The sequence below is a fragment of the Triturus cristatus genome, chromosome 3_1 (assembly GCF_964204655.1).
Source record: "Triturus cristatus chromosome 3_1, aTriCri1.1, whole genome shotgun sequence".
NCBI lineage: Eukaryota > Metazoa > Chordata > Amphibia > Caudata > Salamandridae > Triturus > Triturus cristatus.
The window spans coordinates 352,125,610-352,153,425 of NC_140583.1; the positions used below are offsets into that span (position 1 = coordinate 352,125,610).

Below are 27,816 nucleotides of genomic sequence, written 5' to 3' on the forward strand. Positions count from 1 at the left end.
TTTTTAAAAACAAATCATCCATTTAGACACTTATATACCCATTTATTCTTCCATCGACCTTGAGATATACATATATAAAACATATTTAATTTTCAGAAAAACACACATTCACTGGATGATGTCATCAGTGAGGTCATCAGTGATGTCATTTGAGATGTCATCAGTGATGTCATGAGTGATGTCACTGACCATGTCATGAGTGATGTAATATGTGACGTCATCAGCAGTGCATTGCGGGCGCGTGAGTTATAGTTAGCTGAACTAACTATAACGGGGCAATTTCATTGGTTTTTTACGAGTAAAATGTCCAGCTAACTATAACATGTGTGAAACCTATGGTTTTTTCACTGAATTTCTAAGGTTTTTTAAATGCTAATTCCTAACTATAACGTGTGTGAAACCTATGGTTTTTTCAGTGAATTTCTAAGGTTTTTTAAATGCTAATTCCTAACTATAACGTGTGTGAAACCCATGGTTTTTTCAGTGAATTTGCAAGGTTTTTTAAATGCTAATTCCTAACTATAACGTGTGTGTAACCCATGGTTTTTTCAGTGAATTTGCAAGGTTTTTTAAATGCTAATTTTTTTTTTTATTCTTCATTTTTTTCAAACATATTTTTAATTTAATTTTCTTTCATTTTATAAAGACTATGCTTAAATTTTTAAAATCCTTAAATATTTTTTTTTAATATATTTTTTAAAATAAACATGTAAAATTTATTACCAGATTTTTTTTTTTTTTTTTTTTTTATAGTACGCGTACCGTAAGCTCACGGTAAGCGTACGGTTTACGCAACGTCCGTAATCTATCTACGCTGCTTGCGTATAGTTACGCACTTTGCGTAGCCGCGCGTACTGCGCGTGGGACGCGTGCGCGCTTACGCCACACGCGCACGTTACGCGGAAGTGCCGGGGAGTGACTGTTATGCTCTTTTTTTTTAGGGCCAAGTGAAAATCTCTTTTTACAATTTGAAATCACTTTTACAGACTGACACATTATGAAACCACTATTTTTGATTTATTTAATTGCACGTGTCCAAGCTGTTTTTTTTTCAGACCAACACCATGTGCATTCTCTGTGACTGCCTACACTCCACCAAGGGCAACCAGCCTTAGTGATGCTGAATGTATTTGCATTACAGACTTAAACCTGAAAACCCCAGTGGCTTCTAAATACTGTGCATGACTATACATGGCAAGCACATGGGTGTGTGCTAAGCCTCTGCTTCTTCCCCAAAAAATTCGCTCCCCCTTTCCATCTAATGCAACTGTGAAATCACCAGAGCAAGACGCAATAAATCTCTGCCTATAATTCTTCTATGCACACAGAGTCATGTTTTCACATTAGTCCCAAAACGAAATTTCTTTGCCAATTTGAAAGCACACTTACTGCTCTTTTTTTTTTCGGGGCAAGTGTAAATCACTTTTACACACTGTCACATTATGAAACCACCATGTGTAACTACAACAAAAACAATTCCCATTTCTATTATTCATTTCTTAAGTTACCACATACATCCCCTCTCAAACTCTAAAATTAGTTAGTTGTGAAAGAAATGTGACACTCAAACAGCAGATTATCAGAGCCAGGATCTCTGTTGTGTTCACCTCTCTCCTCTCAGCAGAACCAGATAATGGCAAACTTTCCCTCTATTTTTCCACACATATACATGTAAGTTTCAAATCTCAGTGCTTCTCCCTTTTTTTCAAATGTAATCACACATTTCTATTGGTTGAAAACCAACCCTTTTCCAAAAGTACCCTGCCCCCAACTTGACTTCTGCCTAGTACCCTTCCCCCAACTTGACTTCTGCCTGCTACCATAGCAACAGCTCATGGAACACTGCTGTGTGCAGTTAGGTCAGAAGTTCGACACACAATGTTTCAATTCCACAGAGCAAGAGTGCTTGACTTTTCAAACCTAACAGCAAATCCATAGTACTGTTCTTTGGTAACACATTTTTCTGTACCAATACAAAACATGCTTCTATTAATTTTCACATACAGCCTAGTTTTTATTCTAGAATGGTATGAAACAGCCAATCAGTTCTTTTTGTTTTAAAAAAATATGTATGCCTCCATTTCCAAACTGTCTTTCTTTTCATATTGCCATTCTACTGAAAGACACCTCCTGAGTGCATCCAGTTCTCCTTTGAAGATGTTCACAGTGTGGATTGTAGGGCACAGCTATGTCTTCTGGAGTGAAAAGTTTGCAGAGAAAACAGATATGGTGAGAGACCTTGCTTTGCCAAATGTAGACATTAAATGGATTGGTCAGAGAGGGTTAAAGTGGCACCAATTGATGCCATTGGTGAAATCCTTCATTCAAATCCAACACCCTGACCTCATAATAGTGCACTGTGGTGGCAATGACCTAGGCACTTTGACTGGGGTAGGTCTGGAAATGCTTATGAAGGACACCTTTGCACAACTGTTTACACTTTTCCCTAAAACTGCCTTTGTGTTTTCCAACATATGCCAAAGGCAAAAATGGAACTGGTCCAATCATTTCTGTCCACAGATTGACAAAGCAAGAAAGCACGTCAACAAATCTGTTTCTGCTTTCCTCCGTGACTATGGTATGGGTGCCATTTACCACAACAACTTGCGTTATGACATGCAAGACATTTATAGAGGAGATGGTGTGCACTTCAATGATGATGGGAACAGAGTCTTCCTCTTGAACCTTAGACTCTGCATCGGTACTTACTTGTAGGTACCACTAAAAAAATGACTTCATAAACACAACAGCTCTTTTTAGAGCTCCCTAATTTCTAAACTCTTAAATCTGCTTTTCATTTATCTATTTTTATTTTTTTACCGTACGCTTACCGTAAGCTTACCGTACGCGTACCCCGTGATTTTTTTTAAAATCAATAAATGTTTTTTTTGTACTTTTCTGTCCTTCTTTGACCCCCTTACAAATGTTAGGGGGTCTGTAACTCTCCTCATTGCCCCCTTTCCTTGTTTTCACTCTTTTTTTTCAGAGTGAAATACACAAAATGGCGGCCGCCGCTTCCTGGTTTCGGCCGATTCGAATGTTTACTAAGATCTAACAGCCAATCAGAATCGCGCTCGCGCACGCCGCCGTACGCTTACCGTAAGCGTACGGTAAGCGTACCGTAAGCGGGCTCAGATATATATATTGATTTAAAGGCTATTTTCTCAGAATCTACTGAACAGATTTACACCAAACCTACAAAAGGCACTTCCTTGACCTAGGGACTACCTCTCTGCCAAATTTTGAGTAATTCTGTTCAGCCGTTCGGGCTGTAGCTCGTTCTAAAGGTCCTATGGAAAAATGCATGGGAAAAACGCGTTTTGGGACCCCCCTTTTATCTCAGTCCCCGCTTGACGGATCCCCCCGAGACTTTCAGGGTAGGAGCGGAGCGTAGCGCCCCACCTATTTTGAGAAATTCGCGAGGATTCGTCGACCGGCGCCAAAGTTATTCAAAATAGAATGTTGAGGTTTTCCTATGGAAACGTGGTCCTAACTATAACTACCTACTGGCGACCGCCAGTAGGTAATATATATATGTTGATGCATGGCAATTTAGCTTTTTGCAGTACTTCAATTAGGCACATTAGGGCTCAGTCCTGCAGGGAATCTGGTGATTGTGTCAGCGGGAGGAATGTGTGTGGTGAAAACCAACCAGAAATGGAAACCACGTAAACTAAAGCTGCACTTTATTTTTCACTCCACCTGTACTACTCAGAAGGAGGCGACGGGCAAGGGATGGGCGAGGGGCAATTAGCTGCCTGTCCCCGGGCCCCAGAAGTATTGTTTCCCAGATGTTTTACTGCCTCATCATTCTGACAAACCCGGAATATGGAAGCCATTTAAAAACGTTATATATAACAATCGTAGATCATGAAAGGCAAGTTTGTTAAATATATCTCTAACGTATATTGGGGGCTTAGAGTATCCCTGAAGGCAAACAAAGCTGAGTATTACCAGGAAATCCGTAGTTTTACACTAATGAGTGCAAGTGGCATTTCTCGCTCCAAAAGGCTCAATAAAGGTGGCCCATAATTCCAGATTCAGATAGCAATGGGAACTACCTGCCGAACTGGCAAATCAAGCTCTGCCAGAAAACTGTATATCCCAAGATGTTCACCAGGACATTCATTCCACCGCCTTATAGCTGGCAAAATGTAAGGCAGAAAGTGAGCCCAAATGAAGAATAACATGCAGGAATCCAGTGGTGGCTGACACAGATAAAGAGTGGTAGAGCGGGTGGAGGTGGCACGGGGGGGGGGGGGCAGGGGTAGCACACGGTGGCGGGGGTTAATAAAAGTTTAAAAAGACTCACCTGGTGTTGCAGGCGGCCTCTGCTTCCAGTTCCTGGTCCCAGCAGTCCCTGAGACAGCATCACGGGCTTCTCATCCAATTCCTGCCCTGCTCTGAAGCATGGGAGCAGCGTGGGAATTGGACTGAACGGGCTGGATTAATGGTCACTCAGGCACAGGGAGTCTGTGCTGTTTCTCCAAATCCAGCTGTGCAATATAACTGGGTTGGAGAAACCTAAGTGCACATGTCAGTTTGGCCGGCTTAAGTCTGTAGGCCAAACTGACATGTGCACTTAAAAAGAGCACCAACCAATCCTCCCTCTCCTCCCACGGCCCGGCCCCACTCCTCCCAACACACGCTGGCTCATCCTGCAGCTGAAAAATATGATAATTTGAAATAAAGTTTTCTTTTTCAGCTGCTGGCTCTGAGCTAGTGGGACGACGCTCCTCCGCCACTGCGGAGGAGCTGCCACTGCAGGAATCTGTGCAGTAATACCGACTCCTGACAAGTATTACATTTCTATTTTTGCTACTAATATTAGTCGTACCTCTTGGATTGTCATTGTAATCAAACATTAATTTGTTCTCATGGAATACAAATAATGTGGTAAAAGGAACATAACATATAAAAGTTGAGTTATAAATGGTCAGTAGTCGTCTCATAATGTGATACTGACTTGAGGATTCTATCTCCTTGCGATCCTTTCAAACGATAGACCTCACCTACCTTGACACGACTGACCGCTTCCTGGGCTTGCATCATTCTTATGTTTTTGGAAGGATTTCTTTCTGACAAGAGTTGTGTAGAACCCAAGTAATTGGCAGCAAATATGATTCCATCAATGAGGTCCTCAGGTTCACACGGGCCTGGAACTTAAACAAAAAAAGAAAGTGGTTAGTGGAGTGCAGTTTATTTAATGACATTTTTAATCACATATATAGGAAAGTACATTCTAAAGAGTATTTACACTGTAAAAATGCATCTTCATAGGAGAGAATTTGGTAATGAGTAAGGGTGGGCAGAGCTGGCGTAGTAGCACTCTGTGGAATTTCACGGTGTTACTAGAAAAATCCGTGAAATTCTGCGCTGTGCTGTGGCTCAACTTATAGCCCACCCACCTGTTTCCCCCTCAGGCCCGCACCCTCACCCCGGCTAACCTCCCGGACCCCACCTCCCTCCCCTCCCACTAAACCCCCGCTAAATCCCCCACCCTCTCCCTCCCGCACAGTACTGACTCTGAGCATGCCTTCACGCAGTACGCCATGCGCACTGCAGTTCTTCCTGGAATTGAACACAGGAGCAGCCGAGCAGCGGTAGGGAGGTGGAGTGAGCCACAGCAGCAGGAGCAGAGCAGGCAGGAGTCAGAACACCGTCTGGAGGAGAACGGTAAGTCTCTTACTCCGCTCTGCTGTGATTGCGGAGTTTTGGAAAACTTCGTACTCCAATCGGAGTGCGGAGTTTTAAAAAAATCCACAAACTTCGCTGGCGGAGCAGAGTTATCCACCCACGGTTAGTAATGAGACCTCTCATACAAGAATAATCTACCTATTAAGCACTAAATGTGCTTCTAAAAGTATGGGTAGAATTATGGGTTTGATTTAGAGTTTGGCGGGTGGGTTACTCCATCATAAATGTGGCGATGTCCAGTTTGCGAATTTGCATGTGCATTATAAACCTATGCCCCTTCTAATACGGCGGACAGATACCCGTCACCTTTGTGACGTAATATCCCATCCATCAAATTCTAAATTGAGTCCTAATTCTAGCAGACAGCCTGTTGTGTTTATCCTACTGCATGAGCTTTAATTTGAAGCTGTTCCTTTCCAGATGAAAAAGCACACGATTGCAAATGAAAACAGACAGCTGAACACCTGAAAAAACCATTATCTAACCTTTGTTATTCAAACAAGCTTAGCTTGATGTGATTTCTCTAAACAACTGATACAAGTTGAAAAATCATCTTCACAAATGCATCATCAGGTAAGAACATCTATATGTAGGGAAAAGCAGAAGCTATTAAAATATACATGCAGAAGGAGTGTACAGCAAGAGTATAATGAACAACCACCCAAACGCAGCACAGCAACTACTGTCAAATTACACGTTTAGATGCTAAACGTAAAAGGAGTGCTGACTGATAGGCGCTATAATTAAGCATTATACTTTCAATGAATACACATAATTAAAAACAAAGCTATGGTTCTTGCTCAGATGTGAAAACCCACCATAACTTGTGCCACACATGATGTTTTTCACTTCATAGCTTTATGCCTTCTTCTGGTCCATTGTCAAAGTGGTGTTTTGAGCATGGCATGCAGCGTGAGTTGTGGCTTGTTTTGTGATGATCTTAACTGCAAATTTCAGTGGATTTCTTTAATTTAAGCAAGAATCTTAAATCAGTTTTTAACTGTGGTTCTTTTTGTATGAATTTTAGGATGTACGTAATTTCCAGCCTTTGATGCGCAACACCTTTAGCCATGCATAGAGAGGGATGGCAGCTGGGTCTGGCCTTGTGCCCACACCCTGCCGGCAGCCATCTTCCACTGTACACAGCTGGGGCCTGGCCGCTGGTGAGTATGGCCTTGACCATGCACAGCAAGGGTTGTCTGAAATGCCGGCATGTGGTCAGCTCACCCCTAACCCAACTCTGAATGGTCTTCTGTGCCCAACTTGGTCCGGGTGCCAGCCCCACATCAGACAGCCTTTGGCCATGTCAAGCAGGGTTTGGGCACTGGGCCTGACCTACAGCAAGGCTCTGTGTTCAATGCTCTACCATCAGCCAACTCCTGCTCTTTATGGCCTGTGGCCAGGAGTATCAGAGGTTGTCCACAAGCACCTAACCTGACAGAGGCAGCCAACTCCGCTGGCCTGGCTTGCAGCAAGGGCCTGTACCCTCCTCCTGTTGTTGGCCACAACCCACTGCACTTACCATTCAGCCGTTCACAGGGGGAGCTCGATGCAGGGCTTGGACTGCAGCCAGTGCCTCTGTCCAACCCCCTGCCATAAGCCAATCCCGCTGTGCATAGTCATTGGCTGCCCGCAGCAGGATTTGGGTAAAGGACCGGCAAGTGGCTAGGCCTGCACTCATCCTGCTGCCAACACCTTGTGTTTTTCATGCGCCTAGGTCCCTACTACCCGTTTGCTTGGGTCAGACACTGATTATAGAGTCTCCCTTGCGTGTGGATGTTTTCCACTGCACAAAAGTCAGAAATCCTAATTGATTTGCAAATCATAGCAACATGGTGATCGAATCTGGCATCTAAAATGGTGATCTGGACGCGCGGTAGCGTAATGGCCACATACTGAAGGAGCTCCGCTCTCCCTAGCCTTAAAACCCCATCATCTGACAGATTTACCCGCTCCCCGAAGTGAGGAAGGGCTGCCTAAGACACACGCTATCCCCCTGCTCCGTTCCCTGGCCTCCGTTGAGCGTGAACGGGCGGTGAAGAGCTGTAGGCGATCTAAGGCCTGCCTGCGGTGCAGACACCGGGCCACGGTAACTCCTCGAGCCGATGAGCGCACGTCGCGGCTTGCGGCCTTGTCCGCGAGTCGCGTGAGACGCCGCTCCTTGGTGTTGCATCGGGGATTGACCTTGCTGCTGGGACCCATTGACCTCGGGAGCTGCGCATCGGTGCGCTCCTGCTGTGGAGAAAAAACATCCTACTTCCCCCAGCAGACCGAGTGTATCCACTTGGAACTGGAGGGCAAAGGCGACTGTACCTATTGGCTTGGGGATGTCTGCCGCCATAGTGGCCTTCTGAGGAGTGTTTGGCGCCCTGAGGAACCCGCACTTGGCCATTGGTTGTGGTGATCCTGAGTGGGGTAAATTGGAAGACAGTTGGCTCGCCTAACCCCCTGGAAGGATAGCCAGAGAGTGACTTGGTGGGGGCCTGGGGCAATTCGGAGGCAGACGACGATGTTGAGACCCCCTGTGGTGGCGGCGATGGCGAGTGGAAGGGGGCCAAAAGTGACGCAACAAAGTAAACTTGACAAATACATCTGTCCGAAGGGCCCGATGCTGGAGCACGCAGTTCGGACCAACCACGACGGCGGACTGGGGGGAAGAGACCCCTGAACTGTCCCTCAAGGACGTAATGGAGGCGATTGCGGGGGTGCGCTCCTCCATGGAACAACGACCAGATGCCATTACGGTAGAAGTGACGCTGATTAGGGCGGATCTTGCAAAAACCCATGAGAAGGTCAAACAGCTGGAGATTACCACCAAGAGTCTGGTGGAGTCTGGTGGATGATGTCACACAGCTCAAGACCGAAGTTCAAGCTCTCCACACCTTCAAAAAGTTTGCTGAAGAGAGCTGGATGATTATGAGGGACGCTCCAGAAGGAATAACGTACGCATTATTGTTGTTCCTGAAAAATCAGAAGGCGACGCACCGGACCTCTTTGTCGAAGATCTAATACTCAATCATCTCAATCCGAGGGGCCTCTCGAAGTTCTTCGTGGTAGAGAGGGCGCACTGAGTCCCGGGGGGTGCCCGAAGCCGGGGGCCCCCCGCATCCTATGTTGGCAAGACTGCTAAACTTTAGAGATCGAGACGCAATACTGCAGAAAGCCAGGAACTCGCTGCCTCTTAGGTACGAAAATTCAAATGTGACTTTGAACCCGGACTTCACGCAGGCAGTACAGAGGCAGCGAAGGTCGTTCATGGCCATCAAGAAGACCTTGAGAGAAAAGGGGGTTAAATAAACTACGAATAGAGTCAAATGGAGAATCCTGGTTCTTCGATCGCCTGGAGGCGGTGGCGGACTGGCTAGAAGGATGGAGGGACGCCAGGGAGCACAACTCCTGTTGAACTGGTAGGACAGTTGCCATCTCGTTTTGTGTTGGACTGGAGGTTTATTGGATAGTTTGAGGCTAATGTAGACTTTGTCTTCCATGTGCCAGACCCGGTTGGGGGTGCCTCACTGTTGATTTGTGCCAGCGGCCGCCGATGGCTCAATGCCTGAGACTGTTGGATTCTGGCGGCCTCCAACTTCAGGGCCAGTAAAACGAATATTTCTGTTCTCCTATTTTGGGGAAGGGGTTGACTGGGGAGGGTGGGCCTTTCACCCCCCTTTTAATTTGTGTTTGTAGTTTGGGATGACAGGCACTCTGTGCAGTTAAGTTGAATGGGCTGGTTCGGGCCTGACGTGCAGGGAGGCAGGGAGGGGGGAGTTGGTAAGGGTGTTGGGGGGAATGAGATTGTTCTTTGTTGCAATGTCCGCTTCGTTGCTTTTCATTGATCCAGGTGTGTTTTTGCCTCCTAACTGGGGAAGCATGCCAGGGGTACAGGGTATTTGGGAGTGGGGCGTTGGCTCGAGGGTTGGGAGGGTCCTGGGGTGTTTATGTTTGTTATTCAGCATCATCTATTGACATGGCTTTCGGATATGGATCTATTTAGTGCACATCATCATAGGAACACACTGGATAGGAGTTTCACGCTAATTAGTTGTAACGTCAACGGACTGGGTGACAGGGTAAAATGTACTATTGCCCTACAATATACGTATCGTTTGCTACCTCTTGTATTTTGTTTGCTTTTGATACTTGCACAACGGCCACCACTGCCTCATGTAACGTAACTCTTATTTTAGTATTTTGAGTGTCTGCCATTTATTGACCTCTGTGTACTTTGTATGCTCTTGTAACCTGCACACGTCACTTTTTTCCTTTTGTAACGTATCGTTTGCTCCCTCTTGTATTTTATGTGCTCCTGATACTTGCACAAATGCCACTATTGCCTCATGGAACGTAACGTTTGATTTTGTAACATGCTCACTTGTAATTTTTCTCCTTATGTATCATTACTGCTCCTATTGTGAAGCGCTCTGACACCTTCGGGTAAAGTCCGCGCTATATAAAAACGCATTAAATAAAAATTAAAATAAAATAAATATATCAAGCGGCAATCCCCCGATGGGGTCCTCCTTCAGGAAGCGCACCTAGTCGGTAATACATGTAAGGCCCTAAATAGAGGGGGATACAGGCTTCTGGCAAACTCGGGCTTTACCAGTGGTTCTCGAGGTGTGGGCATCATGGCTAAAAACACCTTTCCCTTTTCGGTGAACTCTATACATGCGGATCGCCGGGGAGATGTCTTGCAATTGCCGGGCGGTGGGAGGGCAGGGCGCTCACCCTGGTGTCAGTGTATGTTCCGCCTTGTTTGCAGGCTCAGACATTTATGGATCTGGGCGCTTTGCTCCTCGCCCTCCCAGAAGGCCTTCTGCTGGTGGGAGGCGACTTCAATGCTGTGTCTTTGGGTGCACTGAACTGTCAACCTCCTCGGGTGACGGGGTCCTCTTGTAGTTGGCTCCCTGACTTCATTGAGACGCTCGGTCTCTCAGGAGGGCGTTTCACACCGGTGACTTGCAATACACTTTTTTCTTGAGTGGTCAACATAGCTCCTCCCACATTGATTACGTGCTTCAGCCGGCCTCTCAGCTATCCCATTTGCAGGAAGTCCGATACCTTGCACGTGGTATTTCTGACCACTCTCCTGTGTGGGCGAGACTGGTGCTTGGAGAACTCCGGACTGACGTGGTTGCGCCCATTAACTCCTGGTACTTGCGAAACCCCTTGGTTCGTGCTGACCTGCAAAAGGCAATAGACAGCTACTTCCAGGTGAACCTCGGCTCAGTAGACCCCCCCCAGACTCTCTAGGAGGACTTCAAGTCTGTCATTCGGGGGGCGGCCCTCTCTTGCATCGCCGGAGTTAGGAAGGAGAACTTTAAGGAACTTGAGGCAGTGGAGCGAGATGTTCTGCAGCTGGAGGCAGACGTTGGGAGAGGGGACAACCAAGAGGCTGTGCATCTATTGCGTCTGAAAACGGACAAGTACAAGGCTATCGCTATGGATCGTGCCAAGTCCTGGGGAAGGGAGAGAGACGGTAGAGTATATGAGTGGGGGGATAAGGCCGGGAAACTCAACTCATTGCTTAGCTGGACAGGAAGGAAAGAGCTGATCGCCTTGTGCCTCAGCTGATGACCGACTCGGGTGTGACGATAATAGACACAGTACACATGCCAATGAGTTTGCCTCACACTACAGCATGGTATATCACACGCAATCGTCCCTAACCGAGGAAGACTCAGCTGACCTCCTCAGAGATATCAAACTTGCGATCCTCTCCGAGGACGACCAGGGTTACCTATACAGTAATATAACTAACAATGAGATCGCTCAGGCGATCAGGGCCCTCAAACCGGGTAAAGCGATGGGGCCCAACGGATTGCCCATTGAGCTCTACAAATTGCGTCCAGACAGGCTGGCCCCGCATTTGAGGGCCATGTTTGAGGAGAGTAGAGAGTTGGGGGAGCTGCCACCTGATCAGCGGCTTGCGTCGATAGTGGTCATTCCCAAAGAAGGCAAGCCGAGGGACAGATGCACGTCTTATCGACCCATCTCACTGATAAATGCGGAGTCGAAAATCTTAGCCAAACTTCTGGCCACCCGTCTCTCATGGGTGATAGGTGACCTAGTCCACCCAGATCAGTCAGGCTTCATGCCCCATCGCAATACTGCTCTAAACCTGAGACGAGTCCATGGAGTGATAGAGCGGGCCGGCACAGTCCAAGAAGATGCCGTAATCCTGTCTCTTTACGCCTCCATGGCGTTTGACACGTTAGAGTGGCCTTACCTCTTTGCAGTGCTTCGCAGATTTGTGTTTGGGCCGCAGTTCGTGTCATGGGTTAGGCTCCTCTATTCCGCTCCCCTCGCGCAAGTAGTGGTTAACAACAAACGCTCTAATTCCTTTGCTCTCAGTCGAGGGACTAGACAGGGGTGCCTGTTTACTCCCCTACTTTTTGCTCTTTCCTTGGAGCCTCTGGCTGCATGGATCCGGTGCGACTTGGCCACACAGGGTCTGCGATGGTCGGCAGAGTGGGAAGACCGCATCTCGCTCTATGCAGATGACATCCTCCTTTACTTCGCTTCCCCCAAGAAGTCCATCAGATGTGTTTTAGATATCTTCACATCCTTCAGTAGATTTTCGGGCTACTCTATTAATTGGAACAAATCCGTCCTGTATATCCTCTCTGGGGGGATACCATCTCTCCGACGGGATTGTCGGATACAGGTGGTGTCAGCCTCCCTGATATTAAAAAATACTACAGGGCGGCACACCTGGCCGCCATTAACCAGGGTACATACCGGACTCCGGGAGACCCGGGCTATGCCATGGATAGGTGGCTATTGCCGGGCGGGTCGTATAACAGAGCCCTTTACACTAATCCCAAGAAACTCCACCTGACTAGGTCCACCTCCCACTCGGTCCAAGTATGGCACGCAGTTAACAAGAGTTTAGGGTGGGACCGTAAACTGACGCTTGCGACCCCCTTGTGGATTTCGGAACTACTGGGTGGTCTGCACTCCTGCAGAGGATTCGACAAGTGGGACCTTATTGGTATCTGTCGGGTGGGCGACCTCTGTGTGAGGGGTAGCATGCTAGGTTTTGGCCAGTTGCAACAGCAGCACGAGCTTGCAGACTCGGAATTCTTCCATTACCTGCATATAAGACATGCACTTACCACTGCCGTTGATAAGGACTCCCCCCCCCCCCCGGACTCCTCCCCCTTAGAAGATAGGTTATTGGACAGGCTGCTTCCACAGAAAGCTATTTCATTCACATATCAAAAGCAAAAGATCCCCTGGTTAAATTGCGTGGGCTGTGGGAGGGAGATGGCCTCTTGCTCGACGATGAGGAATGGAGGGAAGCGGTTGCCTCTGGCGATCTCGGCGCATCTCCGACTGGTGCAGCTGAAGATCCTGCACAGAGTTTATATTACTGGTCCTCAGCTGATCCGTATGGGGCAGGGGGACAACTCGGATTGTAGGAGGGGTTGTGGGCAGGTTGCCACCTTGATGCACATAATTTGGGACTGTGAACAAATTCAGATATATTGGAGAGGGATACATGCAGTTATGAGTGAGGTCCTACATAAAACCGTTCATCCCGAGGCTAAGAGATGCCTCCTCAATGTTTGGGAGCCCACAGACTTGACAGGGGCAGAGAGATTATGGGTCACCCTGGGTGTCTCAGTAGACAAAAGAGATATTGCTCAATTGTGGGGTGGGCCATCTCCCCCGTCCGTGACATCGTGGAAGCGTACCCTTGACTGGGGAATGTTTAGAGAGAAAACTGTTTATGTGGCAAGGGGGTGCCCCCTGAAATGGTCCCGAGTGTGGGCCAAGTGGAACGAATATAGGGGAGATATCTTTGTGGCTCCCACTGCTCCTCAGGATGACGAAACCCTGTCTCCCTGATTTCTCTGTCCTGTCCGTGGATTGTTTCACACATCTAATCTGTATCACAAATGAACTGCCATGTACAAACATTATGTGTTTCACTGCCATATGTGATATGCCGAATGTTGATTTCCATGAAAACCAATAAAAAGAGATTAAAAATAAATAAATAAATAAAATGGTGACCTGCTGGAATTTTTATCACTTTTTGATTTGCTAATTGCATCCAAGTTTCTATGTTTTTGATGGTGTTTGATTGGACTTTCCACGCCCCTGTGTGCTCCTCAGCACTCTTCCGGGGATGCGAACCTCTGAGGTTGCCCCCATAGCTGTGCATTATTTTTGAACTAGTATGCACAAAAAGCAACTCTGAATTGATTTGCAAGATTCAAAATGATAGAGAACAATTCTGAGATTTTCTCTAGCTGGTCAAATTGATTGACAGAAGTTGTAAATCATGATTCACAGTTTTAAAGGGCACAGATATACAAACGCTTTAACACTCTAAAGTTTACTCTGTAACTTTTTTAAAACCTCATTTCGAAAACTACTGAACGTATTTACATCAACTCAACAAGAGCATACTTTCTGAATGAAGTTATACTGTTGCACGGATTCTGCTCAGGAACATAACTATGCCGGGTACCACAGAACGTCAGTATGTAGGGACCAAGTCACATAATCACATCAGCACCTATGAGCCCCAACTCAGACTAGCTGATAGTGCTTTACCTGCCCTCCTAACCTTCCCAGAGTGACAGGTAAGTTAGCACCCCAGAACACAACACTCTAGTCCCCTCAGGGAACCATGGAATCAGACTGTCAATCTTTAGTTTTCTCACTCGTGCCTGTCCATAACAAACAAAAAAGACACAAGAATAATCTACAATATTTACTGAAACGTAATATGCTCTATTATAAAACATCTACGCTGCACTAGAAAACATATGTATCCCAACAGCGTGAGGAGCATTACACGAAAGCTATAAACAATAAGAAGTCGTGCCATGGTGAATTATTTATGTGCTCTAGCCCACCCCCACAGCGCTATATCACAGACCTCTAGTTTTAGTGGCGGCCCCCATACCTGCTATGCAGATGTATTTGTTCTACGCCTCAGGCAGTGGATCTCTCTCTCGTCTGGACCTTTGCTCTGCTAGAATGTCTTCTTTCTCTTTTCAAAATGGCCCTTCTCTGTGCATATGGTACAAGGTGTCTTGTTGAAAGCAGCAGATGTGAACGTATCTTGTGTCTAAGTGCCAAGATACATGTTCTAACCAATCACAAGGAGGCCAGGTACAGTGTCGTTTGACCTTGTACAAGTTTGAAGCAATAATAAAAACATGTGCAGTGCTTTTCTAAAATAATGGTGAGGCACAAAAATAAACATGCCAAGCATAGTGCAAGACAAAGCAACCTAAATGTGCACGCAAAATAAATACGAGCAAACTAAGTGGGCCCTGAAGGAAACAAAATACATTCTTACCAAGTTTAATGTAAATATGCTCATATTAAATTAAAACGGTCTTGGCAATTCCAAGACTAAAAAGAAGTAACAGACAGCAGCCAAGCAGCCAAAAAGAGAACAACTATTTAACTCAATTTCCGATCCACAGAGGCTAACCTTCCACTGCAAAGCAATAATGTATGCCATATGGTTTATGCTTTCAGCTAACCATTCTCAAGTGTTTTTTTATATGGAGACCACCACCTACAAAATATGAGAAGATGTTGAACATATACCTGCTATGGATTTTTTTTTTTTAAACCACACTTTTAAATATGATTTAATATGCAGAAATTATTATGTTCTATTTATGTTGAAGTAAAGACAAAGTTGTTCTTTTCAACCACTTTGTGGGTGTGTGCGTGCGTGCGTTTGTGTGTGTTTTCATGTGTAAGCAATGAAGGTATGAATGAGTTATGTGTTTTTTTTATATCAGTCCTTCTCCCTTCAGTTATTGCTTTGAACATGTACGAAACCTGCCTTTATAGCGACGTCACATAATATTGCCCTTTATAAACTTCATGTAAAATGTAATTCTGAAACTGAGATATTTATTATGATTCTTTTGAACACTAAAAATCACGCATGAGCACTGACGTTGGCGCGGTGGAAGCCATGCTTGACTTCAATCAATTGGACACAGCGGTTTGATGTCAGAAAGATATTCTTTTACTAACAGTAGGTAACTCACCAACATTTCAGGTCCAAGACTTTGGTTACCAAATAGAAACTGTGGGGTTTGAAATTTCTGTATTCAGGGGTGTAACCGCCCAGGGGGCAGGGCCCTTGAAGGGGCCCCATGCAGGCCAAGGTCAATGAATATCTGTGGGATATGCAAGACTCAGGGCCCCTCATCGCATTCTGCAGGGGGTCCATCATTCTTCATTACTCCACTGAAGGGACTAGCTATCCGTTTTGGGCAGAAAGGATATGTGCTGTTTATGTAGCATCTCTTACGAGTAAAGGGTAAAACTGTCCCAGCAGTTGTATGTGCATCTCGACACATGAATTGAAATCTGATGAAAATCATTGTATAATAGTTATTGAAACGTTGCAAGGATGGTTAGTGATATAAATACATTTTTTGTTTCTCAAAATGTCAAGAAGTGGAGTTATTTATACATATTTCATACACTCACACGGCAGCAATTGAGTTGTTTCCAGGCACGTGTTGGGCATTCTTCCATCCTCTGGAGGATGCTTGAATACAAAATGAGCAGGCAATGAAAAGGCATTTTTTTTATAAATCAATGGGCTTGGATAAGGAACAGCTTTCTAGGCTTTCATTGTCCAGAGGAATGTGTTTAACCCATTAAGTGCTGAGCCTAACTCTAGTGAAGAGCCCTTTTTAAATATTTGGGTCAGTTTGCACTTAAATCTTCATTACCTTTTTCTACAGAAGTTGCCCAGGCAAAATGAGTGTCCTTTTCCCCAATTGACGGGGATTCTAATGGTAATAATAGAGATTTTTAATGTATGCTGACCACGCATCAATTGAACATTTAAAATACAATGACTGAATAATGGCGATGAAGGAAAGCTGTGCATTTGGAATGTGCCAAGGAATCCGAGTGTAGGAGTGGTGGTAATTCACAAAACGCCAAATTTCAGGTTCCCCACAAAATCATGTGATTCAGAGGGCATTTTCCAAGTGTTCCTGCTTGCAAACTAACGTTTGGATGCTAAATATAGAGAGAAATTCAATAGACTATAATACCTAAATAATCATTCTTATTCCCACCTATCTCCTAATAAAAATGACAGCCCGCTTGTGTGGGTGAACCCATAGAAAATGTTCTGGGGATGGGGGTATCCATGTATGATTCATGGCAGGCTGGAACCAATGGGAACTTATTCACCACAGAAATTGTTCTTAAAACTAAAAATAAGAAGCGGACAGTACGTTTTGGCTTACATGAATCACTCTACTTTTTCTTACCCATAATGCCCTGACAACATCAAAGTTTGCTTAAAATAACAGATTTTCCTATTCTGAGAGAAAATGATCCACAGTCTGCAGGAATTGACACCCGTCCTACAACCCAGCATTCCTTCACTTTTCCTTATAATGAGATATCCCACATTAGTAGGTGGGCCTATTGTACCGGACAGGAACGTGGACCATGTGCAATCCATTTAGTGTCAAGTGTGGACTTCACATTTTTACAGTTTTGGTCCAGTCCTACTGCATGTGTTAGAACAACTCACAAGTGTTTTTCTGACACCATGATGTTTTCCTCTAGATCTCTAGTTTCCAGAGAGGCCCAAGGGGGTAGAAAGGCTGTTTGGGATCTAGGGGTGGGGAATGAATCCCTATTCCAGGATGAATATTCCCTATTCCAGCCCCCATCCCATTTTTTTAGATCCATAGTGTCTGGTATGATTTCTGCCCTTGGGCTGCGCAGACATGCTGAAATTCTCACAGCCTGCCCACCAGGGTGGCCAAAAAGTCAGCAGGGGCACTGGTAGGCAATGTGGAAGTAACTGTGTAAATCAATTATTAGTGGACAATCTGTAAATCAAGTACTTCCCTTCCTTCCACCCTTCAGTGCCTTACATGACATGTTCACAAAATCCTGCCAAGGCTGGTGTGGTTTCTGGCATTCCCTGAACTTTAGGTGTTGCTTCTTTGGGGTTTGATGACTTTCTTGAGTGAGGGCCTTCACCACGGCGGCATTCTTAATCTAGTCAGCTGCATCTATTGCCGATAGTGTATTATTTCCAATAAGGAGCATGCTCTTTTGGAAAGATACATTTATCTTGCATAATACTGCTGTAGTCTAATTTGCAATGCTTCTCTAGCCACTGCTCAGCCTGTACTTGGCCTGAATGAGATGTGAAAGAGGCGTGAAAAGTGCTCCAAGAGAAGAGACGATAGGCTGGGTGTGGGTAGGTGTTTTCTTCTACTTGCAGAAAGACCAGTTAGGGTGGACCATAAACTTTATTCATTTAAAAGAGGCCTGCCATGCCACATGCACATTTTAGTTAATACCTGGAAAGACCAAGTTTTTGTCCTCATAGTCAGACTGTCACAAAACCCAGTGGAGGAAAGCTACGTAAAATCTGGTTTTGAGTCCCACAGAGGAGGAGACTGTTCATTGCCCTGGCCACACCTCCAAATGGGCACACAGGCTCTTCACAAGGGAGAAAGGATTTCTGCATCTTGAATCTTGTAAATGATAGGCACCGTGGGAATGTCTGCAGTAGGGAAAACAGGAACTGCTAATAAGGTGGGTAGGGTTGCCCCTGGAAACCTTTACCCCATTGGTTAGGTTGTGCCCAGGAGTCATCCCTGCTCACTAGCCTGTGCATTCATTCCCTGATGGTGTATTAGCGGTGGTTCTGCCCCGTTCTTTTATCCCGTCATGAATAATATTGACTAAGGCTCCTTTAGTGCTGATCTCCGACAGCTCTAGGACCAACACGACAGAGATATCTTTCTCTGCTGTAGAGTAAGTCACTCGCTTACAATGAAGCGATCTTTTTTGAATAATAATTTATTTTCTTTTGTCCACTAACTTACCCCAATTGTATTTAAGGTGGCCATCACTCTTTCTGCCCGTACCACTGAGGAGGCTGCCACACCCCTCTTTCTTTGACGAACCTACTGCGTCTTAGAGTCCTGTCCTTCGACAGACATGGTAATTGCTTGGAAGATCACATTACACTTGCTCTCCCCCCTTTGGATTAGAGACTGATTAGTCTGATATTCGTTCCTTTTTGGTTTTCCATAAGTGCCCTCCCCACTTCCACACGCACCCCAGTCCTGATGAAGACCCCGCCCCGTAAGGTCATATTGAATACCTACAATCAACCAGGGGTCGAATCGTCGACATAACAACATTGCCAATACTATCACCAGTACATGATGCACTGTGATCTCTTGTATATATGGCACTCTTTAGAACTGTTGATATTGTAATTTATGATTGGATCTGTATATAATATGCGGCAGTGATTTAATGATGCCGATCAATTTGATTGTGTTCTAGTGGATTTATCATTGATGTCACTTCCCTCCAAATCCCACACTCAATCACCACTCCCCTTTCCCTCCCCTCTCCCCCTTTCTGGGCACTTTCATCACTCGTATGAAGATGTTTGCCTTAACCATGGAATTAAGCAAAATGTTAACGTTAGTTCAATGTGATTAAATGACACTTGAACTCCTTTCAGTTTATTTGGTCAAATACTTTCCGATGTTTTATTTTGAATGATTTGTTTTTGTGCTGGGACCAGTTCTTCTATACTGTTCTATACCCAGGTCCCAGTGATTTTGGGTTTACCCTTTCTTTAACCACTAGCCTGTGCAAGGCAGAAATGTGAACCCCCTTAGAGCACTTACTCGACCTGAGGCAGATCGATTGTGGACTAAGCCTGCTGTCTGTGACCTGAGAGAAGCCCTTAAGGACTCGACCTGCCCCCTCTTATACCTAGGACAAAGAAATGGTCTCAAAGGGTCAGCTGGATGACCTCCTGTGGAGCCAAACAGGCAAAACAAGCTGCAAAAGACCTTTCCACTGAAGTGACTGGGATGGGCTTTGCTGTTGCCCTTTTCCTGACACCCTGAGAGTCTCTAAGTTCCTTCCCAGGGCCCTAAGAACTGTCCTCCTGTTTTTGTTTGACCACCACAAGAAATTTCAGAAATGCTTGAAAACATTTGCTCCAGAGATTGCGAGGTACCTGTGGGAAAATGTATCCAACCAGCAGTTCCACAGCGTGGGACTGAATTTTAGCTTGATCCCACTCAAGGCGCTCACTCTGGAAAAAAGACAGTCCCATTCTGCATTCAGACAATTTTCAACAAGAAATCTCCAAAGCTCCAGTAGGACCAACCTCCTTTAGGTATACGATTTTAAGTTGCACAGTAGTGGCTACATGTCAGCTGTGGACATCTCGGGGAGAATTTTGCTTCTCAAAAGTTGACAAAGTCCTTTTCTGTGTTGGGACTTAAAAACAATTTCAATGCTTTTCTTTAAAAAAGTGACAAAGTCAGTTATTGATTGTGGGACTTTCAGACTTTTCAACTGGACCAATCCACTTGGTTTGTCTGACCAGGGCTTCATCGTGTACGGCCTCAAATCCTGCCTTGGTCGCAGTCTACTGCTTCTATACACTATCATTGGTACTTTTTGCTATGGCGCTATTTCTATGTAACATATTAAAAACACATATCTCTGGTTCCCCTTATTGGGTTTTTGGTGTTATTTTGTTTATTACATATTACTCTGTTTTTCTAATTTGGTTTGTGATTTTTATTGGTTAGGGTTTTGAATCTATAGCAATATAGATAATGGATAAATAAATAAATAAGTCTAAAATAATAGATTTTGGTACGTCATAAATACTTCATACATTGCCCTGAATAAGCTTATTTGCTCTGCTCCATAGCTACTAGTGGGTTGAGCTAAGGTTAATTTAGTGACTTTGCTGTTTCACCATGACACTGAGTGTTTTTATTCATTGAAGAGGGCACACAAACACCACAAATAATAATTAACTTTCATACAAGAACAGAATAATTAGCCATGCCTTATGGGTGCAGCAACACCTTTTTAGCATTCCTTGTGGCGAGTGGATGGACCTCTTCTCGGACACAATACTTCTTTTGGTGATCGATTAGCAATAATCCAATAGGAAGAGGCATCATTGGAAAGGAGAGATTACCCTTTTTAAAACACTATCTGCCCCATTGTGATCAGTGTTTTGGGGGCCAATCTATGCTGCCAAACACTGATCACACTTAAAGGCTAAAAAGCCTTGGCTGATTTCAATTTCATTTTAAGTGATGCCAGTACACATGGCAGTCTTCTCCCAAACCTTTTGCCTTACTCCTCCTCAATTTGCTGAATTTGTTTTGTTTGCTTTAGGACTCTGCTCAGTTTACCACTGCTAGCCAGTGCAAACGTTCTTGTACTCTCTCTTTTAAACATGGTGAAATTGGCTTACACCGAATTGGCACATTTAATTTACTTATAAGGACATGTAAATTAAATGCTGCTAGTGGGCTTGCAGTACTAATTGTGCCACCCACTTAATTAGTCCTTTAACCATGTCTCAGGCCTGCTTTTGCAGTCTGTGTGTGCCATTTTAAACCTCCATTTCAACTTGGCAAATTAAACCTTCTGCCAGGCCTAAACCACCCTTTTTAATACATATGTCACTCCTAGGGCAGGCCCCACACAGCACATAGTGTAGGGTGCAGTGTGTTTGAACTGGTGGACATGTACTTTTAAGTTTTACATACTCTAGTAGAGGAAAAAGTCCTAAATTAGTTTTCCACTGCTGTGAGGCCTACCTCTCCCATGGTATAACATTGGGTTACCTTATTTCATTTAGTAAGTGATAACTTTCAATTGAGAGCTGGTAGGAATGCAGAGTTGGTCTCTAAAGAATTGTAATTTAAAACCTTTTTTAATGGTAAAGTCTGATTCTAAGTCATAATTCTGAAAATGCCACTTGCATATCACAAAGTATCTGCTTCAGCACACTCACAAAGGCTTTCACACTAGTGCCCTATGCCCCCAGACAAGCTCAGGCCTCGCAGCTCCTCGGAACCACCTTTGTGCGATGCATCGCCGATACAAGGGCTCACATCGAAGCCGAGCCACACTTCAGAACTACCTCTGCACCACGCATCCTCAATGCAAAACCTTGCATCACAGCCCAGCCCCTCCTTAGGACCACCACAACCAGTGGCGGCTCCTCGTGGGAGTGCTGTGGGGCAGTGGGGTGGGGGAGGGGCAGGATGGGGGGTAGTAAACTCCGGCTTACGACCAAAAGGAGTTGAGTAAATAAACAAATAGATAAAACGAATTATATTGCGCCCGCTGTAACGCCAATCGGCGATGCAGCGCGCGCAATGTAATTTGTTTTATTTATTTATTTACTTAACTCTTTTGGTCCCTAAGCCGGAGTTTACTAACTCCCACCCTGCCCCTCTGCCACCCCGCAGAACTCCCACAAGGAGCCGCCACTGACCACAATGTGACGCATCCTCAATGCAAAGCTTCACAACCTGGTTTAAGGGATTTTAGTCAGTGGGCTTAAATTGGTTCTGTGCTCCATCGCAGTCAGCCTGAACTTGTGACTTTGTCCCGGTCTGGTGTCTTTCCTTTAAGTACTATTTTTACTGAAATCTTTCAAATACTGAATCTCCGGTTCTACTGACTGGATGTTTGTAATTTGTATGTCAAATAATTTTTCTTGTGTTATATTTTCACTTTAATACTATTTGTGCGCTGCATAAGTACTTTACCCCTAGACTCCAAGTTAAGCCTGACTGCTTTTGTGCCAAGCTACCAGAGGGTTAAGTACAGGTTCATTTGGGGATTGCCTGTGTTTCACTTTGACAGTAATTGTGGTTGCCGCTTGAGAAGGATTTCAGCCTCCTCAACCAGTAATCCAATTTCTACGCTGTCTGCTACTGAAACTGAGAAAAATACACTAAGCTGCACGCGAAGCTCTTTACTTGCTGCCTTAAGTGAGGAATAAAAGAAGTACCTTCTGATGTACACCAGGGGAATTTTCTCCCTTTAGTAGGAGGATAAAATGCTCATGTCCTCTGCACTAAATAGATAATTTGGAGAACATGAACATTACGTTGTTTGCCCTAAAGGTGTTCACATGATCCCTTATTCCCAGACAACGAAGATTTAGCAATTGATGATGCGTCTATGCTTTAGTGCCATAGAATCTGATCTATCATTGGTTGCAAGGTGAACTGGTACTACAATAGTTTGTTGTGAGTGTTAATTTTTCAATTTACTTTGTAAGTATAGTTATATAAAGCAAATTATTGATTCTTATATGCATCAACAGAAGAAAAAAAGAGGGAAAGAGATGACCCAAACAAAGTCAGTAGATACTGCGTCTCTAGCTGAATCAATAAACCATGAAGCCATCATCAGACCAATTGCTTGTGACCATATGGAGTGACAATATTCAGCATAGGTTGCCCTTCTTTTTAAGAGCCATGCTTACTATGTTAGTGGTATGCTTCATCATTAGGAATCATCCTGGTATCAAAGAAACCAAGATAGGCTCAACCCCAGTTGATGCAACACTTTGATATTTGATTTTTGGGGTTATTTAATAAGATAAAAAATACCTAGGGCTACTAAGCTATCCCTTTATTCTGGGTGTCCCTAGTATGGTTTATAAAATTTGTAGATGCTCATGGGTATGATTCACCTGGCTTTCTTTTAGTCAACATGTTTCAGCCATGTACTAGGACCACTAAGGATTCACAGCTTTCATAAGGACTATTCCTTATGAAAGCTGTGAATCCTTACAAACCCCCTAATCTTTATGTTACTGTTGCACTATCCCTATCAGTCCAGTGTAATTTTAGGCTACAGGAATCCTTTCAACATGTGGGCCTATTTAGCCTGAAGCAGAATAGTTACCTGCTGATACCTGTAATAAAGCAGGAAGACATGCACAATACATATAGTTAGACTCCACACATGTTCACACTCTTCATAATTCCATTATGAATGAGGAAAACCATTAAAGCAATTACTAGCAAAAAAACAGAAAATACAACAAACGATGCATACACATTCAACATGAGACACTCAATACTGCAACAAGCCTGATTGTCATGCCTATATATAATTGGTGTTTTATGAGCAAATTCAGTTAAAACAAAGGTGCCATGTCACAACAAACCTATATGTCCCTATGGCTCCTTCTTGGATGCTGTGAATGCCTGACAAGCTTCCTAACTAGTGGTCGGCCTCTGACATAATCAGACTGAATATGCAACCCCCTTGCATTGCATCTTTAATGATGTGTCACATACATCTCCTGTGCAGCTGAGAAGTGTGGTTCTGATTTGGCTACGTCCAGCACAATACCGATGGACAGCTTATCCTATGTGAAAATTACATTTTGAAAAGGAGTACATGTCTCCCTACTAAGTGATTCAACTATTGTATCACTCAATATAAATGTATAGCAAAGCACTCAGAGGCTGAGGTCACTGAGTGGAGCTCAGCTAAAAGAGCCACTATGCTTGGATTGATCCCCATCTTGCTGAGCAAGGCCCTGATTTTCGTTCGGTTCACCCTATCAAAGACAGACATCATGTCCGTAAAAGCAAGATGTAAGGATTCAGACCAAGCCACTGTGTATTTATTAATAATTAAGTGGAGGTTCAAACATTGGTCTGAAGTCAACCTCCCCACCCTAAAACCTTACTAGACATCACTCAGGATCTTATTTTCATCTGCCCAGTCACACAGCCTATTTAAAAGTACCCTTCCCAAGACCTTGACCATAGAATCCAGTAAAGAAATTGAACGGTAACATTGAGGGTTCTCTTTATCTCCTTTCTTAAAAATGGGGACAATCCCAGCGGTTGATCAAGATGGTAACGTCCCCTCCTGCACAGCTGCATTCAGAACCTATATTAGTAAAGGGGCCCATACCTTCATATTTCCTTCTGGGCCCGGGCCTTGTTGCTAGGCAGGGCAAGAATACCTTGAGAAACGTCATCTAACATGAAGACCACTCGGTGATCAATGGACTCAGGTGCAGCATGGCTATTAACACCCTCACCCGCCCCCTGATTATAAATGCCCTCAAAATGATCCACTCACTGTTCCTCTGAGATATGATGGCATAGAAGCAGGCCAGAGCCCTCCACAAAACAAGGCCTATTAACAACGTGCCAGAAGAGAGCGCTGTCCCCGTATCGCTAGCTTGGTAAAGCTCCTCCCAGGCTAGTTCTGACCTTATCAAAGATGGTGCTCTTCCCAACTGTGATTTTGGACTGTTTCTGTAAACCAGTGCACTGGTACTCTTGGCAGCTGGGTATCGGGCAAATGAGCACCTCCTTTGTAAGAAACAAAATTAACTAATCTTGTGGTGGATTGGTGACTATCCTCTCTTTATATGTTCTCTTTTTCTTATTGGTTACAGCTGTCAAAATTGTGTTTTCATACCCTAAACCTTTTTTAAGAATATTCATTTGGTTAGGGATGAACTCATACAATGTTAGTTTTTTCACTGAATTGTAGAGTTGCTCGTTCCCGGTTGGTTCTCCCTAGCTTTGCTCCTGGTGGCCATTCCACCACTGTCTTCCCACTATACTTTCTGTTCTTTCTTCTTCTCTCTTCAACCTCCTTTTCCTAAAGGATAGTTGTTTTGTTACACTAGGCCTGGTGGGGGCAGAGCCCCATAAGGATTAGCTTGAAAAACAAGGAGAGGGGCTCAATAGAGTCCAAAGGGACAGAGCACCAAAATATACTATAAAGTATGAAGAGTTCCCTTTGTACTAGTTGCAACTTGTGTTTAGAGTACTACCAAAGTATCCTTTTTTGGGAAATGTCGCACAAGAAAATGTCAACCCAGGCTAAAGCTAATGACCCATAAAGTCTGAAACACCCGACACACAACAATGTATGCAAAAAACAGAAATACTATCACAACGATGATCCAATTCACAGCAATAAAGATAAAATTGATAAAAACCATGAAATAAATGGGTATGAATTTTATTACAAAATATATGTGTTAATACACAAAAATACACTGTTAAAACAGTTCATTAAATTAAAAAGACACAAGAGCAAATAAAAAACAGTCAACAAGATCACATGGAAGGAGAAATTATACAATGAAGCACCACAATCATGCCTTCACAATGTTGGTTTGTGATACCTATGGACCAATAATAACCGGGAACAATCTACCCTGGTTCTTAGCAGTCTTGGTCCCAGGACAAATGCAACCAAACAATAAACGTCGACGCGTTTCGGTGGTATAAAGGATAAAACCACCTTCTTCAGGACGGGTAATAATATTCCTACCTTCAGTGAATAATTCACATACAAGTTCCTCAACTTGAGTTGTTGGTCAAGTAGCTCACAATCTGTCGCTGATTTTTCCGCTGATTCAATAATTAAAAGAGAGTATGTATATACATATCTTAGACCAATGCCCCAAGGTTCACTTCGTTTTTATAAATGTTTTTTAATGTAGGGCCCGAACCATATTCAACTTGATCTATCATTAAAAACAAGGTTTATTCCTAATGAATGGCCAGAGGGGATAGTCAATGATCATCTATTTCCACTTGTTGACATATTCCCAAGATATAAATATATCCAATTGGAGATCAGGTAGGCTGTATAGCTCTACTCATCCAGGTTGTCAAAAACCGATCAGTACATCACGTCGATATGTGGGCAAAAATTCATACCCATTTATTTCATGTTTTTTATCAATTTTATCTTTATTGCTGTGAATTGGACCATCGTTGTGATAGTATTTCTGTTTTTTGCATACATTGTTGTGTGTCGGGTGTTTCAGACTTTATGGGTCATTAGCTTTAGCCTGGGTAGACATTTTCTTGTGCGACATTTCCCAAAAAAGGATACTTTGGTAGTACTCTAAACACAAGTTGCAACTAGTACAAAGGGAACTCTTCATACTTTATACCATAAGGATTAGGCCAATATTACAATGGAGGATGATAAAGTGTAAAAATAGAAAGTTGGGTTGTCTTCCTCATTTGTTTCTTCCACTTCCTGTTGAATTCCCTGATCGATTTGTCACTGGTCCATCCATCTGATTCTAAATTAAAGGCCCAACTGTTTCTTTGTTGTTTATTAAAGAAGGGAGTAGAGATTTTTTGGTCAGTTTTGCAACAGAATTACCTTGTATGTATTGTATTGTTTCATATTTACATATTTTGATGTCTTATTGGAGCTTATTAATTTTGCTCTGTCTCAAGAGTTCCTTAAAAACCGAAATCTCTTTGTTTACCTCTCCTAATGTGTTCTTGTAATAACGGATTTCAACTTGAGTAGATTGTCTTTGTTTTCATGTAAATAACTGTAGTTTCTGAAAATCACTTGGCAGTACTGATAGATAAAATCAACCAGCCCCTTGAATAGCACCACACCTGAGTGACCAGTTCTTTCAAAATGGCTTGTCCTCCAAGAATATCCTTGGTTCAATACTGCCCGCTAGACCAATAGGAGCAACATTTGCCTTACGTACTCGGTCACCACAACCCTATGTATTAATGTCTTCACCTGATTCTTTTTTAATACAACCTGTGTTAGAGCCTGTGCTATACTGGTGTGCCTGAGTAACAGTGGAGCCGATAAAATTGATGATGCTACATCACATGATTTTGACAAACCTATGTGTTCTGCCATTTTGCCCTCCTAATTTTGGAGTAATTTCTCATTGCCAAGGAGTCACCACTTATGGTTTTGTGGAAATAAATCCCCATTGTTGTACATTGATCATGCATCAACAAAAGGAATAAGGGGTCCATGGATACTGACTACCTAGCCTTATCAAAAAACCACAAGAGTCAGAATGATTGCCTATGACTGTGTGGAGTGACAACTTTCAGCATACGTTGCAGTACTTTTTTAAGACCGTCACCCACTCTATTAGTGGCATGTTTCATCATTGTGTCTCATCCTGGTACCCTAGATACCAGGGTGGGCTCAAGCTTAGTGGAGGGAGGACTTTGCTACTTTAATTTCCCAATAGGCCCTAGTGCCTTTGATTTGGTGAAGGCCACATTTTCTTTTAAAGGACTCCATGTTACTGCAGTGTATGTACACACAAGGACCAAACCAGCAGGTAACTGGCACCAATTCATCTTTTATTTTCATTTTTTGGACTGAACTACGCCATGTGGTGGAGGAAAAAATAACACCATCCTTTGTACCTTTCTAGATCCCTAAGAAACTGACATTTTTTTCTATCCCACAATACCCTTAGAGCCCTTAAGTAGGACTGCCCCAGTT

The 27,816-nt window shown here is 43.9% G+C and overlaps 1 protein-coding gene across 3 annotated transcripts in view; it reads right to left on the reverse strand.

Moving 5' to 3' along the window:
* The window catches only part of APBA2 (amyloid beta precursor protein binding family A member 2), a 1,094,297-nt gene that overhangs the window by 343,728 nt on the left and 722,753 nt on the right, over positions 1–27,816 (reverse strand). For all 3 annotated transcript variants that reach the window (XM_085644084.1, XM_085644086.1, XM_085644085.1), the window contains one exon: positions 5,017–5,162. In XM_085644084.1, coding sequence (XP_085500210.1) covers positions 5,017–5,162 — 146 coding nt within the window. The remainder of the gene's footprint in view (positions 1–5,016; positions 5,163–27,816) is intronic.